At 41.0% G+C, this 22,503-nt stretch overlaps 3 protein-coding genes and 1 non-coding gene across 16 annotated transcripts in view; 2 read left to right on the top strand and 2 right to left on the bottom strand.

Moving 5' to 3' along the window:
* Positions 1-10,651, top strand: part of nsd1b (nuclear receptor binding SET domain protein 1b) — a 128,414-nt gene extending 117,763 nt beyond the window's left edge. For 7 of the 8 annotated variants that reach the window (XM_054755457.1, XM_054755456.1, XM_054755458.1 and 4 more), the window contains one exon: positions 1,741-10,651. In XM_054755457.1, the coding sequence (XP_054611432.1) occupies positions 1,741-2,390 (650 nt within the window). In that variant the 3' untranslated portion in view covers positions 2,391-10,651. The remainder of the gene's footprint in view (positions 1-1,740) is intronic. The other variant, XM_054755453.1, reaches the window with a different exon arrangement.
* Positions 6,066-14,945, bottom strand: rab24 (RAB24, member RAS oncogene family). Of its 6 annotated transcripts, none has more exons than XM_054755466.1 (9): positions 14,491-14,942; positions 12,017-12,191; positions 11,750-11,818; positions 11,546-11,624; positions 9,141-9,208; positions 8,952-9,051; positions 8,700-8,750; positions 7,438-7,497; positions 6,073-7,127 (listed from the first exon to the last, which is right to left on the bottom strand). In XM_054755466.1, the coding sequence occupies exons 2-9, from the start codon at positions 12,131-12,133 to the stop codon at positions 7,057-7,059; spliced, it is 615 nt and encodes a 204-aa protein (XP_054611441.1). In that variant the 5' UTR covers positions 12,134-12,191; positions 14,491-14,942; the 3' UTR covers positions 6,073-7,056. The 6 variants fall into 6 exon arrangements, with proteins under 6 accessions (XP_054611436.1, XP_054611443.1, XP_054611439.1 ...); XM_054755465.1 differs by having other exon boundaries at positions 6,074-7,127; positions 12,017-12,171; positions 14,491-14,941; XM_054755467.1 differs by having other exon boundaries at positions 6,077-7,124; positions 12,017-12,171; positions 14,491-14,940.
* Positions 14,946-17,790: 2,845 nt separating this feature from the next.
* pgrmc1 (progesterone receptor membrane component 1) lies at positions 17,791-22,153 on the top strand. Its single transcript, XM_054755020.1, has 3 exons — positions 17,791-18,122; positions 18,870-19,025; positions 21,543-22,153. The coding sequence occupies exons 1-3, from the start codon at positions 17,828-17,830 to the stop codon at positions 21,635-21,637; spliced, it is 546 nt and encodes a 181-aa protein (XP_054610995.1). The 5' UTR covers positions 17,791-17,827; the 3' UTR covers positions 21,638-22,153.
* A 121-nt stretch (positions 22,154-22,274) lies between these two features.
* On the bottom strand, positions 22,275-22,385 carry trnal-caa (transfer RNA leucine (anticodon CAA)). The gene is made up of 2 exons: positions 22,348-22,385; positions 22,275-22,320 (listed from the first exon to the last, which is right to left on the bottom strand). It is a non-coding gene; the product is annotated as a tRNA-Leu (tRNA).
* Between the last annotated feature and the right edge of the window lie 118 nt (positions 22,386-22,503).

Genomic DNA, 22,503 nt, shown 5'->3' with positions numbered 1-22,503 from the left:
AAGTTGGAAAGATTTCACCAAAGACACCAAACGGACCGGTTCACTTGTGTTTCCAGCGTGTGTAAGCGAAAAAGAGTACCAAACCACTGGTTGGTACCCCAACGGTCGGAGGTCAATATTTTCGTTGTTTTTAATGTTTTTGAAAATCTTCTAACCCATGGTAGCACAGGAGTTACAATCTTGTCAACCTGTCAAAGGACAGTTGCCCATCCTGTACCATATTGTAGAGCTGCAACAATTAATCCATGATTAACCGGTTGTCCAATTAATGTACAACTATTTTGGTATTCGATTAATTGTCAGATTTAAAAATGTAAATATCCTCAGATTTCAGCCTCTCAATTGTGAATATTTTTTAATTTCCTTCGTCATCCATGAATGCAGACCTATTATCTGTTTTAGGCAAAACGAGATATTGTTCCAACATAGTTCAAGGGGTGCAGCGTGCATGGGGGCTACTTTGAAATAATTGAAACACTGAGCTATGTAAAACAAAATGTAGCCAACTTTAACATAAAAAAAGCCCGTCAGAGTTCACGTATCTGCACATCAGTGCTGTCTGCTCAATATTGTTCACATCATTTTACTCATCACAGGCCATTGAATATGCTTGAATGTCATCAGTTTGCCTACTGGTGATGTTTGCTGCCATTCTATTGGTCCGGTCCTTGACTGTCTTTGCAGGGAGAGACATTTCTTTTAATTTTCTGAACAATTTCCCGTTTTTTGGTTGTTGTTTTTTTTATACGGAGAATCGATGCTCTGATATTTTTATGAACGATTCTTTTCATGTATTTTCCATCTGTGAACGGCTTCCCCCTCCTTTCGAACTCATGTGCAGCCACAACACTGAGCAGCTGTAGTTGAGTTTGGAGCGTTCATCCATTTCTTGAGAGCATGTTTGCTCCGTTCAACCTTTCCGTTGTGGTTTCGAAATCGCTCTCTTACGCCCATCAGCAGTTGGGTTCTTTTCAGCAAAAGCTGAGTGCTTATTTTGATGTGCTTGATTTTCAATGTTACATTTTGTGCTGTTGGCTAATTTCTCGCTACATTTCAAGCACACGGCTAAGCCAGCGTGATTGGCAGGGAAGGCAAAGCAATATGTCCATTCAGAATTAATCTCTCTAGTTTACCGCGTCTCAAGACATCTTTTTCGTGTCTCACTGCACACGCTGGCCCCCGTCCCCCTTCCCTTGCTCATCCAATTAGGAATCAGAACGCAGTCTAGATACATTCGCTGACTTGCGGTGAATCAGATATTTCAGGAGGCTGAACCACACCTGGTCTAGGGCCTAACTGATTGATGTATCGATTAATCGATACAAGCTTCAGATTAATTGACTGCCATGCCTGGTGGAGATCTGGTGGACCAGATTTAAAGCCACGTGTCTACCATGTAGTCCAATCAGGTTCGAGACGTGATCCGACCCAAAACTCGCAATGGTCTTTGGAACAGTTTAGGTCTGGATCAGATGTTTTTGGTATGACGTTACAACGGAAAGTGAATGAAAAGTTGCTGATAGTGTGTTAAAATCATCATCTAACTGGAGTAACAGTCCTGTCTAAGGACTGTGTGTGTGTGTGTGTGTGTGTGTGTGTGTGTGTGTGTGCGCGTGTGTGTTATAGTCTGGTATGGCTCAGATATTTTGGGACCCTTTTGGGAGTGGAAAGGTACCAAAATGCATACCAGCTTAGTAGAGATGAGTCTTGAAGGTTTTTTCCTAAATGTCTTCATGGCAGGACGCTGGGAGTGTCCGTGGCACCAGTGCGACGTTTGCGGCAAGGAGGCGGCGTCCTTCTGCGAGATGTGCCCCAGCTCGTACTGCGGGCAGCATCGCGAGGGCCTGCTCTTCATCTCCAAGCTGGACGGCAAGCTGTCTTGCAGCGAGCACGACCCCTGTGGACCAGACCCCCTGGAACCGGGGGAGATCCGCGAGTACAACCCCCAGTCCAAGGGCCTGACGTCGGGCTTGGGAATGGCAGTCATCACCCCCTCTGCTCCGGGGGTCTCAGCGGGTGCGAGCTCCACCCCCAGCAGGGTTCAGGATGACAGTGCCGCCCCTGGAGGCTGCGTTTCCGAGTCATTTCCTGCCTTTTCCATCCCGGTACCCATCACCATTCCTGTGTCCACGCCTACCACCTCACCTCCATCCGGCAGCATGTTTGACCTCCCACAGTACTCGCCCATCTCCTCCTATGAGGAGGACAGGGACGTCCTGGAGGAGGAAGAGGAAGAGGAGGAGGAGGGGCAATTGGAGGAAGATGATGATGAAGAAGAAGAAGAGGAGGAAGAGGATGGAGAAACAGGAAGGCAGGATGAGGTGGAAGAGGAGGAGGATGCAGCTTTGGAATACCTTGAGATCAGAGACGATGAGGATGAGGAGGACTGAGGCTGAAGACCTTTGAAAGTGTCTTCTAGCAGGTGTGCGTTGACCACAATGCAATCGCAGCTTCTGCTCTTCTGGTTCCTTTACAGACTTCTACGCCACCTTTGACCCCTTCAAGTGTAAAATAATTTCATCCGCATGGTCTTTCCTCATTCCAATTGTCAAACATGCTCACAACATTAGGTACACCTCATGAGATCCAGTACAAGAGCTTGGAAGTATTTGTTTACCAGAAATACTTCGAGCCGGGGCGTCTATTGACCTTATCTTTTAACGTGAATCATAATTTGGAGTGCATGAGAGAGTGAAAAGGACAACGTAGCTCTCTCGTGGTCCATTTATTAGCAAGTATATTGCACAACACAGCAGCCACACAGCCAATGTTGTAATAGCGGTAAGCAGTTAGCAGGTCATTGTACGGTACAGCAAATGTAACGCGCATGACTTTCACACCCGTAGCTGAGTCGCAACATTTTAAAGCGCATGCAGAGGCAGATAAAGCTGCTGGATTTTGACCACTTTTGATACTTCAACCAGTATTCCCCACAAGACTGCAATCTATTTGTGGTGGCGGGCCATAACGATGTCGACGTGTAATTTGCATAATTGGCCATGACACGTTTGCATGTCAACACATCGCGCTTCAAATTTTGCGGCTTCACTATCACGTTTTGTTTTTTTTTTTTCAAAAATATATTAACCAATAAATCATCGCTCTTTTGTGGTTGACTACGGCCTATTATTAGTAAAAAATCAAATATGAATGTAAGTAACTTGTATATATTTTTGGCCTAAATTAAGCATTTTCAAGCATAAAAATGACTAAATGAGCTAAAATACAAATATATATATTGGGTGTTATGACTGTAAAGATGACAATGGGGGCTCTATCCATCCATCCATTTTCTATGAGACTTATCCTCACTAGGGTCACGGGGGTATGCTGGAGCCTATCCCAGCCGACTTCGCGCGAGAGGCGGGGTACACCCTGGACTGGCCGCCAGCCAATCGCAGGGCACATGTAGACAAACAACCATTCACACTCACATTCATACCTATGGACAATTTAGAGTCTCCAATGAACCTAACATGCATGTTTTTGGAATGTGGGAGGAAGCTGGGATACCCGAAAGAAAGCCACGCACGGGGAGAACATGCAAACTCCACACAGAGATGTCCAGCGGAGATTTGAACCCAGAGCTTTCAGGTCTCCTGACTGTGTGGCCAACATGCTAACCACTAGACCCAAGAGGCAGCCCGCCACAAATTTGGACCGCCACAAATCAATTGCAGCTACTGTCGTCTTCTGGAGTTTGTTTCCAAAAAGGTTGCCTACAGCCACAGCTGTTAATGCTGATGTGTTTTGACCCGTCGCTAATTGGAGACCCTTGCGGTTATTGGCTTTTGCAGACCACATACCAGGCTGTAAATGAATAGAGGCATTCATTGGGGCATTTGTGAGCTGGGATAGGCTCCAGCTCCCCACCATCATTAGTAGGATAAGAGGTCTAGAAAATGGATGGATTTGTTTATATTAAACCTTCTCTTATTACATAAATGATTGAATTTGATAAATGAGTAAGTTTATTTTGTTAAATATAATTTTAAAAAATGAGTGTATTTATTTTATTCCATTTTTTTTACATTTAATTGTATTCATTTCATTAAATATATTCCCAGTTTTCGTATTGTGGCTGTACAGTACTGTAGTGCAGAAGTGCACTGCATCATACTAATGTGTAGCTGTCTAAGGTACGGTGCTACAGCTCTTGTATTGGATCCCTGCTTTGGATGACAAGGTGTATTCATCAAGTAGCAATCACACTTTTGTTTGTTGATTTTAAATCATGGACTGTTTTAGAGACGTGTCATTATTACAGGACACTCGATGCTTAGTAATGACAACACTAGTGGACGTTTTGGACCGCAGGTTCACACCGACACCTGACCAACTTCCCACGCGGTCCAAATGTGTCTGAGTGAAACACTCAACGCCAGAGGAAGGACATTTCCCAGGATTGTTGGGTTATTTGGGGTCATTATACGCTTGTGGACAAAAATCTTGGGACACACCTTCGAATTGTTGAGTGACTCAATATGGGGTTGAACTAGACCCTGCTAGATCCCACCACAATCTTCATTGATCTGCTTGGCGAGTTGTGGGAACACTGTAGGGAAGGCACTGTTATTGCCAGCGCACAAGGCCAGCACCGCAAAGGCATGCTTGGAGGAGTTAGGTGTGGAAGGACAAGCCCCAGTCACCATAAATGTCACAAAGGGGAAAAAAAGTCCCCAACGGCACTCTCGACGTCTTGCAAAAAGTCGTCCTGGAATAGTGGAAGCTGAACAACCTGCAAAAGACGGGGAACCATCACATTTTTTTTTTACTTCCTGGATGTGTCCCAATACTTTTGTTCCACCCAGCGTCCCACCCACCCCCAGCTGAGGGATGTGTTCAGAGAAAAAGAAAGAAAGTCCGCGGTCTTAACACTGAAACACAGCAGCTGTGTGTAAGCTGTAGTCGGTTTATTTATATATTACTGTGACGTGACCACACAACAACCATGGCGCTTCTAAGTGTGTGTGCGCGTGTGTGTGCGCGCGCGCGCGTGTGTATGTGTCCAACGTGTGTTTTGTCCTAAATAAGTATTTAGTGTGTGCGTGTGTGTCATCTTAAAGCCTTAAAGTGTCTTTTCCCCGGAGACATTTTGAAGCCGACTAATTCTAAACTTTTTACAGTGGCCCAATCACACCTCATTGCTCATTGTAATTAGCACCGCTTCCATCAAACAAAAGTACTAGACTACAGTATACAGTACAGATATCTACAGTATATATAAGATGTGAAATAAGCACTTTGTACCGGCATCATTTCTTTTCTTGTTTTTCCTCCCTGCTCCAACATGAAGCCAAATAAAAGTAGTACATCTGCAAGTGGCAAATTCCCATTATATTACTCTCTTACATGTCGTTTTTATGAACAGCTGAAATATCACACCCTTGAGGTCCAACAGGGTAGACAATTGCAATTTCGAGGGTGGGAACCATATTTGGTAACTTAAATCCAAGTTAGTAGAACCATGTTATTTCTCCCAGATAATAAACAAGTGTAATAATAATAATGAAAGAAAAGTAATTAAATTTAAAAGATACTACACCAGTAAGCATTATGAATATTTTAAAATTACATTTTTTAAATAATTAATTAGGATTTGAGTTGATAAAATGGAGGGAAAAAAATTTAATATTTAAAAATACATTTACTACAAAAAAAAAAAGAATTATCTATGGTTTTGTCATGTTTTTCAAACAAAGTATTTCTCTACTTGCTTAAAAGGTGCATAAAATCGTCGTCTGGAACTCCAAGTAAAAAAAAAATTCTTTAATTTTAATTATAAAAGATAAACTTAGTTCACATTGCCGTCATACAATGTAAGCTTGTACGTCACAGCATGTCATAGGTGAAAATACGCCCTCCAGTGGCTGTCAGCGGAATATGAACGACGTCAACGTGACGAGACCGTTCCTCGAGGCAATGCCATGATGTTACTCATTTTCTTTCATGAAAAAATATCCAAAGCGATTTGGGCTGAGAGAATATGACCATTGTATTACTTACGTTCCTTTCCTCAAACAATAGCGTTGCTGTAAAGTTATTACTTAAAAATACAGTCTTTGTGTATTTTCAGCTGGTTTAAAAAAAAAAGAACCTTGCTATCCCAGTGGCCTCGAATGCGCCACAAGTCAGGCGAAGCTAAACTAAAAAAAATAAAAATAAAAAAAACTTCAAGGGTAAAAGGCATTGCTGTACTTCCCGTTGAGGTGTGGAAATGTTTTACCGCTTTGTCACGGAGAGCCTTTTATTTCACAGTTTAAACAGTCAAGGTGGAGATGTTAGAGTAGCAAAAAAATATATTTAAGCCACATTTTGTGATGATTACACAAAAGCACACATTTCCACTTTATTCTGACAGCTTTTTTGTGCTGAGGATGACTCAATACAAAAGCAAGGAGAACATTCTTGTTATAATGTGAAGTTTGTCAGCACTATTCAATTTCATTTTAAAAAAAAAACATTCAAGCAGTTATTTGAGGGGCAAAAGAGTCATCTGGTATTTTGGAAAAAAAGGCAACAATAAATAAGTGCAACCAAATGTTGAAGACAGCTTCTGAGGTGATGACCGTTTGTGCCGAAAGACTTCTGTCTTGAGGAAATCTTTCAAGGTTTGGGAACCAGCACAAAAAGAGGAAAAAAGAAAAAAAAAAAAAAACTCAACATGTGGACTGAAAAATGGAGGAAAACTGAGTCTCTCTCCCCCCCACATCCGTGCGAGTAGATGACAGGATCATGTGATGCACAGACACACCAACAGGCACAGCATCCATTACTGTGGACCACCAGGCCATGCAGGGCTCTCTGGCTTCAAACCACACACTCAAAAAAAAAAAAAAAAAGGGGATTTTGGAGTGAAATTAACAGGTTTTTTGTACATGGATCCTAAAACAAAACAAGTCTCAGCAGGTCAGTTGTCCATCTTGAAGGTCCAGCTCGGTGCAGCAATGATGAGGACCAATCTAGATGTTCAGTTCTTCACGCCACACAACCACTTAGTGTCTTTTCCCACTTCCCAGCCAGCGTGTTCGTCTTCCCTGTCGTCAACCATCATCATCAGTTGCTGTTGCAGCACACGTAGAAGTACGAGTCTTTCTTTTGGCCCAAGTCGACGCCCGTTTCTTCTGCTGAAACACAGTGGATTAGTACATACATGAAAAATAGTATATTATATATATATATATATAATTATTATTATTAGATAGATATTTTACTGATCTAAGAGAAAGTAAAGTTTCGAGCAGCGCTCCAAAAATCATAAGTCATAATAAAAAAATCAAGGCAAGAGAAGTTAAATTAGGAGAACACAAATGAAGTTCAAACATGGGAAAATGTTGCATAACATCAATAACAATAAGTATAGCTGTAATATTACATTTACATGGGTACATATTAATGTAGTGTGTGTGTGTGTACGTACGTATACAGTAGACTCACCTGTCATGTACTGAAATGCGGCGTTGTTGTAGTCCTCAGCCACTTTTTGGAACAAGTCATCTGGCAAGCAGAGGCAGCGATAAAGTCTTTAGCTTAATTTCATGTTTAAATTCCAAAAGAGACAGTTTTGCATTATATTTGCTGTTGGTGTGATGTGAAGGCTTTGTAATTGTTAAAGTAACTACCATAAATACTCAATTTACACCAAAGAGTAAATTGGCAATGTAAAAGTCATAAGACAACCAATGCAGTAGCATTTATAGCATTGATGAGTTCAACGTAAACAGTACAGTCGTACAGTACAGTACAGTACAGTCGTAGCTCGCTACATCGCGGTTCGAATCTCACTCACAATTTTTCAAAAATATATTAAGAAATCATGTTGTTTCATGGTTTAATACGGCTTATTGGTCCAAAAGTATGCATACATTTGCCTATTTCAGCATTTTCAAGCATAAAACTGGCTTAATGAACTAAAATACAAATATAAAGGCATTAAGAAGACGCATTCAAATTGTAATATGTAGTATTCTACACTGGGTGTCAGTAATGTTATTGTAATGTTCGGTGAGGCACGTCGGCAAAACAGGTTTTTATTGCAGGTTTGAATTCTCTCACAACAGGCGCAACAATAACATAATAACAACACGGGCTACTGTTGCGGCAGTAATCTACTCAAGTCTGAACCTCCAATGTCACTTCTTGAACACATCCGGAACACATTTATTGCCAAGCACACGAACACAAGTCTTATTTATGCCTTAAATGGCTTATTTACTCTTATTATGTTTACTATATTGGGTAATATGAGTGTTAAGGTGACTATAGGGGTGTTAGTTCATGTCTAGCAGGCTCTAATAACGTGAAAACCCGTATTTAGAAGGTTGTAAACAGGTTCTCTTTGCCGTAACTCCAAAAATATTTGATTTATAAAGAAGGAATCCTACTTTGCGGAAATTCACATATCACTGTCAGGTCTGGAAGCAATCAACCGCGACAAATGAGGGATTACAGTACAGCAAATGTGACATGCATGACTTTCACACCAACATGCAGAGGCAGACAAAGCTGCTGGATGCTGACCATTCATGACACTTCAAATACAGCTACTGCCATCTTGTGGAGTCCATTAAAAAAACATTAGGTGGTTGCCTACAGCCACATGACAATTTATTGGACCCAATATTGGAAATGTGGCAGGCAGACTGAGAATAGCGTGATATGAGCAAGCGAACCTGCAGACCATTCATAGCGTGACTCACCAACATTGTTTCCTGTTTTGCTGGAGGTCTCAAAATGCTGCGCGCCAATCTCTAAGAGCAGAACAGTGAGTCAGTCACAATGAGGAAAGAGCTCACGTTTGGGACAAGAACTGAAGTACCGCTAATATCACGGTTGTTCCTCATTTGGGTCAGACACATTATTCAACATTAATCACAGCCATGCATTTCCCTCTTCTATTGGACTTGATCTTTCCGTTCATTTGTCATGTGAGAGAGCTAGACCGGTGTCACCTTCAGCAAAGTCCTGTGCGTCGTGGTAGTCGATCTGACGCAGACTCCGGTCTGCTTGAACCAGGTCGTTCTTGGTGCCGCACAGGTAGATCTTACAGTGCTGGACGGCGTTTTTGGGGTTGTTTTCCATGTTAAAGAATACAAATGTCAGAACCACAACGCTGACGCCGCATGGATAAATTCTCATACCTCCTCGCAGTTCTGCAGCTCTTTCACCCAGAAACGCGCACGCTGGAAGCTGCTGCTGTCCGTCAGGTCTACAAATCCAGAAGCATAGATTAGACATAGTCGAGAAATCTTCCCGTTTCTCCTTGAGCACTGAGGCTTCGGGTAATGTTTCATACATCCACATTCACCAACAATTAACCCCTCCAACATCACTCGCACTGTGATTATGAATCCGTTTAAATTGTAGGTGAAATTGACTGCAAATGTGAGTGATATTGTAACTCTATCACACACACACACCGTACAAGTCTTATCTTGTAGATGTGTATTTGTATTTATATGGGATGTGTATTTTATATAAAGTATGTGTAAATGATTTAATAAACAATCTAATGATTGCAACACCATCTAATATATATCTACAATGAATTCAATGAATGATGACAAATGTTTAAATAATGACAGTGGGTGTGGATGAATGTGATGATAATGTTTAGTGGGCAGGGGAATAATTATTGCTTTCCATTTATGGTGACTACCGCTTGCGATAAGGGATGAGATTAAATAGATTCTGGACTTTAGCCTGGTCTGGAGAAGGCTAATGCCACAGAATATATCTCCATGGGAATTTATGTCAGAACATATTCCACTTTCCACTATCCCACTTTTGTGCAACCAGATCACGGGTAAATTGAGCCAGGATAACCAACATATCCCGGCTTAATCCCTAATCCTAGTTTTGTGCAGTGGGCCCCAGGAGTGACGTCAGCCGTGTGGCAGTAAAAAGACGTTGCAGCTCATTGCAAAACTTGTCGTGCACAAGTTTCCCATGGTGGCACAAAAGTTTAATAAGACGAACCTCATCGCGCATATGCAGCGCCATCACGCGGGAAACTCCCACGGGACGGCAAAAGTCATCATCTAGAAGAGAAAAGAGCCCGTCGCTGTCAATGGAAAGTAATGTTGGGTTTAAAACGCTTCACTGAGTGAACCTGTCACTACATCGTGGATAAAACGATACCCAACATCCATGTTGTGAACTCGAATAATATTTACCATTTAAAAAAAATGTTGGCAGTCCTTCAGAGTCTGGACGAGGATGGGCAAGTGACGTTGACACCAGACGACAGTCCTACCCGTAACCTTTCCTTCACTCTAATGCTTTCTTAACTGTAATGGTCCAGTTCTCAGTGAATTGCTGTTTGTTATATATTTTATTATATTAAATTATTATTATTTTATTACATTTATTGTTCACATTCACTATTCGCCTCGTCAGATCAGCAAACTTTGTGGGACAATCGTTACTGCCCCACAAATGGACATAAAAAGTAAAAAACCCACAAGACGTTCGACCGTGGAAAGCATGCTAAGGTGGCAGTAAGTTAGTTCACATTTCTCCTGCTAATATCTCCAGGTTAGTGCTCATGGTGACTAATATCTCCAGCCTAGTGCCCATGGTGGCTAATATCTCCAGCCTAGTGCTAATGGTGGCTAATATCTCCAGCCTAGTGCTCATGGTGGCTAATATCTCCAGCCTAGTGCTCATGGTGGCTAATATCTCCAGCCTAGTGCTCATGGTGGCTAATATCTCCAGCCTAGTGCCCATGGTGGCTAATATCTCCAGCCTAGTGCTAATGGTGGCTAATATCTCCAGCCGAGTGCTCATGGTGGCTAATATCTCCAGCCTAGTGCTCATGGTGGCTAATATCTCCAGCCGAGTGCTCATGGTGGCTAATATCTCCAGCCTAGTGCTCATGGTGGCTAATATCTCCAGCCTAGTGCTAATGGTGGCTAACATCTCCAGCCTAGTGCTAATGGTGGCTAATATCTCCAGCCTAGTGCTAATGGTGGCTAATATCTCCAGCCTAGTGCTCATGGTGGCTAATATCTCCAGCCTAGGGCTCATGGTGGCTAATGTTGTAGCTATTACTGCCAGTAAAACATATACACCTCATAACACAATATTAGTGAATGTTGAGGGAAAGGCTTCTTGAGACGTCATCTGTACTTCAGAAGTACAGATGACGTCTCAAGAAGCCTTTCCCTCGATGGACAACTCCTGTACGACTGAGAGCCTACACAGACGCATTAGTGAATGTTATTTCACTTGTCACTTGCCACTTTCTTTGCGTGCGTTCATGACTGTGCCTGTTTGCATCTGGCACAACTATGTTTTACTAAGCAAGTACTGTACGTTAATTTTTTTTTTTTTTTTTTTTGGTGTCATGAGCACTTTAAATGGGCGAGGGTAAAATGCAGTGAAAATGTAAAGAGATCCCATTTTTGTCCCATGTTAACATTAAGTACTTTTACAAACAGACATTTTTCAAATAAAATATAAATTAAATATAAAATACAAATAAAAAATATTTTATTAAATAAAAAAAAATTACATTTCATCTAAATAAAACTATGCTGCTTACCATAGCAGACAATGGCTGCCCGGGCTCCTCTGTAGTAGATTCTGCTCATGGCTTCGTAGCGTTCTGATCCGGCCGTGTCCTGATTGTGCAAGAGAAGACAAACTTTCCTAATCATGAAGTTCAACAGTCTTGTTCATTCATTTCGATTCGTCTCGCTGGTTAAATGTGTGACATCACTGCATGGTAAAAGGCTTAATGATGTACCCATATTCCCAAGGTGATGACTTTGTCTCCCACTTGGATTGGCTTGGCCACAAACGCGGCACCGATAGTCTGTCAAGAGGACAGGATAGTTTGTAACACATTCTCAATTCCTACCAAAGCTCATCACTGACTAACCCGCAACGACCACAGGCTCCCTCCCATGGGGCACCATGTTAAGTATGATAAAGAATAGCGCCTTTCTTCCATGAATGGAAGCAGAAACGAGAAAACAGCCCGACACAAACAATTTGAGCAGCTGACTCTCACGTTCTGATAGGGTCCGACCAGGAAGCGGTGATGAACGTATCTCTCCACCAGGCTGGTCTTGCCCACGCTCTCCTTTCCCAGCATCACCACCTTGGCATCCACACGCATGCTGCTCATGTTCCCGGAGTTTGGGACCAGGATAAGATGGCAGGAAGCTGGAGAGGAAGGAAGAGTGCTGTGACAATAAAAGATATTAAAATACATATAAAACATAACAATACACCCCAAATTACCAACAGAATTACAAGTCAAGCTGTATTATCAGTGTTGTTTTTAGTCAGATACAACTTATTGTACTTTTATGTCACTAAAACACCCAGGTGACCTGAGACGAGACACCCAGGTATTATTTTAGGACTTTTCAAACACTTAAAGATCAATTTTTCCAGTAGCGTACAGCTAAGGTAAATCACATACAGTATATTACAAAAGGAAAGGAAATGATCAGTTTTACATAGGGATGTCCTGATCCGATATTCGGGATCGGGATCGGCTGCCGATCTGCTGTATTTGTGAAGATCAGATAATATCTGCTTCCGCCACGAGATCGGGCATAAAAGTAATGAACAGAGTCAGTGACAAAGGGCAGCCCTGGTGCAGTCCAACCTTCACTGGAAACGGGTCTAACTTATTGCGGACAATGCAAACCAAACTCTGACACCAGTCATACAGGGAACAAACAGCCTGAACTAGCTGGTGCGATACGCCATGCTCCCGGAGTACTCCCCACAGAATTCCTCTCGGAACACGGTCGAATGCCTTCTCTAAGTCCACAAAACACACTTGTGACTGACTGGTTGGGCAAACTCCCATGCACCCTCAAGGACCCTGCTGATAGTGTAGAGTTGGTCCACAGTTCCATGACCAGGACAAAAAACACATTGCTCCTCCTGAATCCGAGATTCAACTATCCAACAGATCCTGCTCTCCAGAACCCCTGAATAGACCTTACCAGGAGGGCTGAGAAGTGTGATTCCATGATAGTTGGTCCCAATTCTTAAAAAGGGGGACCACCACCCCAGTCCGCCAATCCAGAGGCACCACCCCCCACGCAATGCTGCAGATTCATGTCAACCAAAACATACGCACAGCACCCAGGGCCTTAAGGAACTGCGGGAGGATCTCATCCACCTCCGGCCCTGGCCACCAGGGAGCTTATTGACCACACCCAGCCGTCGCCAGCGACAGGGGCCGCGAGGACTACGCTGCAACGACTAGGAGGGCCGCTGCGGTGCGCACGGAAGCCCGGGCACGGCCACCGTGGGTGCAGATCTTGGCACAGGCCCTGAGCCGGGGGGCAACAAGAACTTCCACCTGTGAGAGGACTGGTTCCAGAGCCCTTGTTGTGCATCGAGGTGAGTCCAACTATATCTAGCCGGAACTTGTCCACCTCGCGCACCAGCTCAGGCTCCTTCCCCCACCAGGTACATTCCACATACCGAGAGCTAGCTTCTGCAGCCGAGGATGGGACCCCCAAGGTTTCCGTCTTTGGTCACCACCCAGCTCGCTCCACAACCAACCCCTTGGGCACCTCCCATGAGTGGTGAGCTCACCACTTCATTTCACTCCTAATTCATAGTTGTTTATTTATCTATGGCATCAGTATGGCAAATATGTTTTATTAAGGGACTACTTTCATTTTGTTATTGTTTTCAAACCTTTTTGGTGTCATGCTCACTTTAAATACTTAACAATACATTTATATTTAAGCACTCTCCAGTCATTTCAAGCAGTGCCAGCACAGACTGATTGGAGCAGTTATATTTCCCAGTAATGTGTCAGTTGTATCTTCACATAAAAACAAGAATTAAGCTTCATTACAAACATCTCAATTTATGATAGACACTTACGATACATACCGTTCCTTAATGTTACCTTATCTGAAATATTGGGTGGAGATATGGGGAAATGACGACAATATCCACTTTATTCATTAACCAAACTACAAAAAAAATCCATAATACTGATTAGAAGTAACACACAAGTCCTTCGTTCAAAGCAAACAACCACCTGTTAAATACTTATAAGGAAGAAGATGAACACTGAACCAGTGTCTGACATCACTATCCTGTTTCTTACCAACAAGGCAATTATTCAATTAAGGCAAAAAAAAATGTAAACTTTACTGTTTTATTTATTTATTAGTTGTATTATTAGTTGTGAAAGCTATCTGCAAACTCTGTGTTATGGATAAGGGGAAAGATTAAATAAACACTGCTTCTTCCTACTACTTTTCGGACATTGAATTGTGTACCAGTAAACAATGTACTTCAATGTTCATGTTTAAAATAAACTATATTGTCACCATTATTTGGCATTTACGATACTGTATTGATTGTTATTTTTACTGAGTTTGTGATAGCACCTTAAATTAAGCTTGCTATTTTACTGAGTTTGTGATAGCACCTTAAATTAAGCTTGCTAACTTAAAAAAACAGGAAATAAAGAAATTATGGCGGCGATGTTTAGCTTACCTAGCAGCTAGTTGGGAATCTTCACCAGCATCCAAGTCACTCCACGACAACGGCAGCAACCAGCAATCAATGTGATGTCAACATCGGCGTCGAGATTAAGTCTTTTACCGGGGTGAAGGTGCCAGAAAAACCGCTTGTCATCTCAGCCCAGCCTCTCTAGCTAGCTAGCTCAAGCCGGGCTGGCTGGCTGCTATTCGTCAGCGTGCCCCTGTTGCGCAATGGTCGAAGGAAAATACCAGCTTGTATTCAACTAAAAGTCGTTCCGGGAAATGCAAAATAAACATAGTTTGGAATAGATAAATATTTTTAAGTTATAAAATTACGGTTAATTTTGTTTTCTTTAAAAAAAAAAGTTCACCACTGCGCGAATGAAGTTGGAATTTCTCAATGTTTCTGTGAATGGTTAGGACCCATCACGATTGCGTGTTTCGGCCGGAGGAAGTGACCGAATTTATTGTGGTCATTAGCGGAAGTGCCTCTTTTTTGTTTTTTTAAGTCAACAATATTACAGTCAAAACATATCAGGGCAATAAACGTACAACAAGTACGATTAACAAAATAAATGACAAGGGAATAGATTAACAAAAATAAAAATGTTCATGAAGTTCCATTTTAGGCAAACCGCTAGGGGTTTTCCATGAACCTGATAGTCCTTTGTGGAAGGCAATAGTTGCAATAAGTTTGGTGTAGTCTTTAGAAATCTATTTTTGTGTATAAAAAAAAATCCCTAAAACGCCAATAGAATTAAATACCAGATCATGCAGAGATTTTTTTAACAATTAAACCATACATGGCATTTTCCAATTTAAAATCTGGAATATGAGTATGTTTAGATAACCAATGATGTAAATCATCCCAAAAGGCGATAGTGTACATACATTCATAGAATATGTGGTCTGTAGTTTCAACAAATTTGTTACAGAATGAGCAATGATTGCATTCAAATCCAAAGCGTTTACATAGAAAAATAGCAACAGGTATATTCCATTGAGACCCTTAAAATTAATCTCTTTGGCTTTTGGTGTAATGGTAAATTTGTAGTATTTTGATCTTAAGTGTTGAGTTTCTTTTCTAGAGAAGAAAATTAGAATTTAATTTCTGGGGGGATGAAAAAGGGTATAGTGCTCTGTTAAATGTATGGTCGTATAGCAAAGTTAGTTAGTTTATAGTCTGGTACGTTTTTACCATTCACCAAATGCAAGGGGAGATTTGGATTTACACCCTTTGTACATAAATTATATGCCATTGATACAACAGGTATTGCATCAACCACCATTTTGTATTGCTTTTTATCACTTATGCTAAATTTGGAACTAAAAGTCTGAAATGATGCAACAGTTCCTGTATGACTATGAATTATAGGCCACATGCCTTTTTCTACCCACTTTTGTAGAAATAAAGATTTTTGCTGTTATGTAATAAATCCGCAGTTCCATATTGGTGTAATGTGGGGACTGAAATTGTGTTTGGAAATCATTTTGCAATATAACAAAACCTGTTGATGAAATAAGGAAAGTTTGTAGGGGAGCTTTTTTAGGTCATATTCGCATTTAAGGAGAAATTCATCCATCCACCCATCTTCTATACCGCTTCTCCTCATTAGGGTTGCGGGTGTATGCTGGAGCCTATCCCAGCTGACTTCGGGAGAGAGGCGGGGTACACCCTGGAGCCAATGGCAAGGCACATATAGACAAACAACCATTCACACCTACACTATGGACAATTAACCTAACATATATGTTTTTGGAATGTGGGAGGAAACCAGAGTACCCGGAGAAAACCCACGGAGAGAACATGCAAACTCCACACAGAAAACGCCCAGCGAAGATTCGAACCCAGATCTTCCTGGTCGCCTGACTGTGTGGCCTGTGTGACTGTGTGCTAACCACTCAGCCAACGTGCGGCCCTCCTAATTTTGTAAACATTTTATTAGGGATATAAAATCAGAATTTGTGAAACTATTAAACTATTAAAAAAACTATTGTATGAAGAATTTTAGGGAGTTGATCAGTTTTTCTGAGATATTGCTGTATCATCAGCTAGCTGGTTGATTATTAATTATTTTTCCAATACTCTTAGTTTTTCACAATTAGAGAATAGAGAGCATCTCTGCTGCTGCAATGAATAGTAAGGGAGAGGGCAACCCAGTTTAATACCCTTATCAATTAAAAAACTTGGGGATGCACCTTGTGGTAGTGGTACTACGACGGTGTATTAGAGCCACATTGAAAAAATACATCTGAGATTTCGCAAATAAAGTAGCACATTTATAAGAATAAAGTCGGAAATATACAAGAATAAAAGAAAAGGTGTAAATTTACAACATTAAAGTCGTACATTTACGATAAAAAAATTCATAACTTTATGTTACAGGCATTGCCTGAGACAGCTATGAAAAGGGGGGACTTATGTGACCTTTGGCCTTGGACATGTGGAGGGGTTGGAAGGCGGAAGTGAGAAGGGCTAGACATGCTAATCTGTTTGTGCTCAACTGCTGTTTTGCTGCCACGTTATGAATAAAAGCTTGCCTGAAGCAAGAGGAAAGTTTCCTTCCTTCCTGAAGAGTATGCTCTATTTTCCCTCTGACACGTATGACACAATAATACATAACATAATATTATGACGTCACTCTCATAATTTTCCGACTTTATTCTCGTAGTATCACTTTTTTTTATCGTAAATGTATGACTTTATTCTCGTAAATTTACAACTTCATTCTCGAAATCTCAGATTTTCAATTTAATTTTTTTTCAATGTGGCCCTCATACTCCTTCCTGTAGAACTGGATTGTTAGTATCCTTACAAATCTGTTTGATTATGGAAGTGCCTGTGGATTTGCTCAAGCTGTGATGTAGCCTAATCATGTTTTATAAAAGGAAAAAAAAAATTTGATTCAATTAAAAGGCTACTTAACGTTAATATTACGTTAATTATACTAATCGTTTAACTAAATACAACTGCACGGACATTGCAGGCAGTTTACTCTTTCACAATCCGCCATTATTGACCAAGTTTGTTACGCAAGTGGTACAACAAATCCGGAGTGATTATACTAGTGTCATTTTGCTTATTTATGACAGGAGTAACTATGTATACTGTGTGCGTATATATTTTTAAACAACAATAATTTGGGTTCATTTATAACATATATGGCGTAATTTATTATCGTTTCAACTAAATGTTATTTTATTTTGTGTAACTTTTTGGCAAGGAGGCGCAGTAACCTTATTGGTCAAAGTACATGTGGCGTCACCGAGCCAAGCACTGTGATTGGCTGATAAGTCGTCACTTCTGAGCGTCTCGGGCCACACACACACAAAAAAAAGACAGACTCAACATGGCAGAAGCACAGGATAGCGACTCAACTTCAGGCGGAATCCTCCAGGAGATCTTCACGTCCCCTTTGAATCTGACCCTGCTCAGCCTATGCCTGTACCTGCTGTACAAGATCTTCCGCGGAGACAAGCCCCCGGAGCTGGACGAGGCGGAGCAGCCGCTGGCCAAACTGAAGAAGAGAGACTTCAGCCTGGCGCAGTTGAAGCCTTACAATGGGGTGCAGGATCCGAGGATCCTCATGGCTGTCAACGGCAAAGTGTTCGACGTGACCAGGGGGAAGAAGTTCTACGGGCCAGGTAGCTTTAGAAAATTTTTAGTCGAAAGTTTTACTGACAAATGTAACTAACCAAACAAAATGGCCTCGTTTGTCACGTTGGTTTTTGCTAGCTTAATCACAACAGTGTAGCCTTGAAACCAAAGGTCGTCTAATGAAGACGTTTCACGCACACATTTAAAAAAAAAAAAAATCTTGAAAACGTTGGTTTCTCCATGCTGCTTTATTTACGTTAAATGGTAACTTGACTTCGTTGTTGGCTGAATTCCAAGAAAACAGTGTGTACACTTTTACTATGTACACAAAGTAACCAATTAGCGTAGCAAAATATTAGAAACAACTCACTCTGAGGTGCAGCGCATTGCTATAGCGCTCACAATAAAGTGAAAACACATTCGTAAGTCCTATAACTTTTGAGTTTTCCATCTTACTGGAAAGTGGCACAGAGTTAAACTTCACTTGCAGTATCTCATCAAACATTGTAACCTCTGTTACTTGTAACCTCTGACCAGCATGAGATCTCTCTACATCATGCAAACCGTTTTATTCATTGCACCGCACGCCCCAGCTAACATTACATTACATAACCCACAGTTACAGTATGTTTTATGTACAGGCATCAAATATACTGTACAGCCCTGGTTCTAACAAAAAAACCCACCCGTTTTTGGAGAGAAAAAGCGTGAATGGAATTTCTTATGTACAAAGACAAAAAAAATCCACCATACATATCAATATGTTGGTATATAAAGTTCTTGATGTTTTCCAGAGGGGCCATACGGAGTGTTTGCAGGCCGAGACGCATCCAGAGGCCTGGCTACCTTCTGCCTAGGCGAAGAGGCCCTGAAAGACGAACACGACGACTTGTCTGACCTGAACGCAGCGCAGCAGGAGAGCCTGTCTGAGTGGGAGGCCCAGTTCACATGTAAGTATTTGGTAGAATTTGTCATATTTGAGAATATATGATTAAAAATAAGCATCACATGACTGAACATGTATTCATCAAAGAGTATGACAATTGTTATGACGATTATGATACTACAAGTGCATGTCTTTCAATCCCCTGATACAAATTATGACGACTTGTCATTATACAGTATGGCATGCATTATATGATACTACGTGGTTGCACAAAGTAAATAATTAGTAATTCTAGTTGACAACAGAAAATACTACTAACACTGGTGAAATATCATTGTCACGACTATTCAAATGATTGTAACAAGAGAAGACCGGAGAGACCACTGGTAACTATTATTGGTCCTAAGTTACAACTGTGTAGAAATGAGTAGTAATTGAATGCTGTTCCTCTTTGATTCAAAGGTTATCAACCTAACCTGTGCTCCTGTAAATAGCTGAAGTGTGAAATAAAGCTCAAGAAAATCTACTGGAGTCGTGTTGATAAAGCGCCCTCTACGATCTTCTCAGCCTTTTCAAGTTCAGGCTGGCATAAGTCCAAAAGAACTTGACAGTTGATAACCACCGTAGCAGTTGATGGATGGAGAGGAGATTGGAAATCTTAACGCTCCTTGCCAAACTGCCGACAATCTAAGATCCAGTAACATGGAGGATCCACCTTCAGATCTAAAGGGGCTCAAGAAGCAGGAGGTCACTGCTAAAGGCTCCTTCACAAGGAGTTAACCTTATTCACAAACAAGCAGACAAGATGATGGAAAGCTAGTTCCAGGGTGAGTTTGCTCGACTCGATGGGGACCGTTGTAAAGTAATGGAACCAAAGATGGTTACAAGACTGTCTCCTCGGTTCAACCATTGCCCCTCATTAGTGGATACGGGGCAGGGATTAGAGGACAGTGATTTCCGTCTGATGTAATATAATTTGATTTATAGTACCGTATAAAGTAGTTTAGTCCCTGAACTTAATACTGGACTTGAACCCATGACCTTCAGATTAAAAACCAAGTGCTTTACTATCTGAGCTACACAGCATCAGGATGTTCAGCAGAATGAGGCTAGTAGTCGGGTGCTATTTTACCATCATGCACTGCTTGGTAAGTAGTTTATAGTACGTTTGTAGCGTTATGGATTTAGTTTTTTGTCATTACACGCAGGTAAGTAAATACACTGTGTGCATTTAAAGACAGTGTTTATTTACTTATCTGGTGGCTTCTATTCATCTGACACCATGACTATAGTTTGTGTTCTGTGCAGTTACTCTATTCGCTTCAAACACTTGAGCACTTTGTCCAATTTGTATACTGCTTGTTAACACTAGGCCTGCTGGGGCCGAAGAGATGCCGCACGATGTGGACTGGTGCTAAAACATTCTATCATTCTATATGGTGTCTTGAAATAGTAATCTGAACCAAAAAATGTTACCAAAAATATCAGAGTTTACTGTCTTCTCTGTTCAACCATCAGTGTGTGAGATTTTATGAATAAAATGAATTATTTAGACATACTTATTTAATTATTAGACATACATACTGTATTTTCCAGCGCTCTACACTTTAGTTGCTTCACAGTATTGATGTCTCTCTATCTCACACACACGAACATAAGTAATCTTTGCAAACAACTGATTTCTTTCCATTTCCATGCCTTCCTCCTGACACTTTATGACTGTTGGCACATATTGTTTAGTAATTGCTTTTGTTTTTTTGCTCATCTTCACTCTCAATATATACAGTCTCTTTCTCTCTGGAACACACACGCACACATCTGTTGTGTGATGTCTGGGTTGTTTTTGTTCAAAAATAAATATCTGGGACTTTGACATACACTGGTTTTATATCTGACACATTATTCTCTCATTCTGTATAAATTTAGTGCAAGGTTGTACAGTATATTGGTAGGGGCCTTTGAGGCTGCCTTTCCTGCTTTTTTTGTGTTAAAAGAACGTATAGTTTGAAGAAGACCCCTGGCTATGTTCGCCTTAGGCCCCAAAATTGCTAAGTCCGCCACCAGTCACGGCTATTCAAATGATTGTAACGAGAACACCGGAGAGACCACTGGTATATAACAACTATTAATGTTCCTAAGTTACAACTGTGTAGAAATGAGTAGTAATTGAATGCTATTCATCTTTGATTCAGAAGTTAGCAACCTAACCTGTGCTGCTGTAAATAGTTGAAGCGTGAACTAAAACTCAAGAAAATCTTCTGGTTGAGTTGATAAAGCGTCCTCTACGATCTTCTCAGCCTTTTCAAGTGCAGGCTGGCAGAAGTCCAAAAGAACTTGACAGTGAGCGCCTACCAGCAACTCTTCAAAAAACAAACATTGTTTCTATTCATTGCCCCTCGTGTTTACTTATGAATTAGTCATTTCTAGCTATTAAGGGCAATTATTTAACGGTACATTATAAAACGTCTCAGGGTGTTTTTCTGGTGATTACTTAAAAAAAAAAAAATGATGTGTGTGTTTAGCTTTTTAGCAGTTTAATTAATGACACTCTTGCTTGTTTGTTCTATTCCCATCATCACAGTTAAGTACGACTATGTCGGCAAGCTTTTGAAGCCAGGAGAGGAGCCCACGGAGTACACAGATGACGAGGAAGGAAAGGACAAGAAAGCAGACTAAAGAATAGAAGCAAAAAAAATCAACATGGAGGAGGGAAAGTTGTGGATGCCTTAATGTTATACCTTCTGGCTTTTTCTTGGACCACCTCAGTTGAAGGTTATAGTTGAGGATTGAGGGTTTTTACATATACTGCCTTGTAGTTCTACTGCATAGAGCTGTGTAATGTTATAAAGTTTAGAGTGGTTTCTATAATTGTACAAATGGAACTCCTAATGAAATGCATTGTGGTCCAAATAAGTTGTCTGCTTGTCATGAATGACTTGATACACAGTCTTCTGTAGAGGTATGTGAGAAACTTCAGGAAGAAGAAGACTCTTTGGAGAGACGGACCAAAGCAAGATGTTTCTTTTTTTATGCCAGCATTCCAGTTAAAATACACCACATACGCTCCATAAATTCATTCAAGGTAATACTGTAATTTGTGCATGTACATATAGTCTAAATGTTATAATTCTGTCAAGCTGCAGGTATAAGCCTTGGAAATGATATTAATTTAATAAATAAGCTTTCAGAAGAGGCAATGTCTCTTTTTTTCCACCCCCTCAATTTTTGTAATGTTAATGTTGATGCGAACACATTTGCATCAAAACGAGCACTTTACATCAAAGTGGAGAGTTTTAATAAATGCAAAAACTTGTGTCAGAAGTGGGATTCGAACCCACGCCTCCATTCGGAGACCAGAATGCCCGTTCATTGGAAGGAGTTTATTCCTTGAGTCTGGCGCCTTAGACCACTCGGCCATCCTGACACCGATGTACTGCTGAGGTTTTATTTAGTCTTTAAACATGCAATAAGCGCTGGCTGATTATCGATGGTTTTATTTTTTTTACATCGAGACGAACGCATAATATAACAGTTTATTTTTC

The sequence above is a fragment of the Dunckerocampus dactyliophorus genome, chromosome 16 (assembly GCF_027744805.1).
Source record: "Dunckerocampus dactyliophorus isolate RoL2022-P2 chromosome 16, RoL_Ddac_1.1, whole genome shotgun sequence".
NCBI classification, from domain to species: domain Eukaryota; kingdom Metazoa; phylum Chordata; class Actinopteri; order Syngnathiformes; family Syngnathidae; genus Dunckerocampus; species Dunckerocampus dactyliophorus.
The sequence above is the reverse complement of the archived record's forward strand: the minus strand, read 5'-3'. Positions and strand labels throughout refer to the sequence as shown.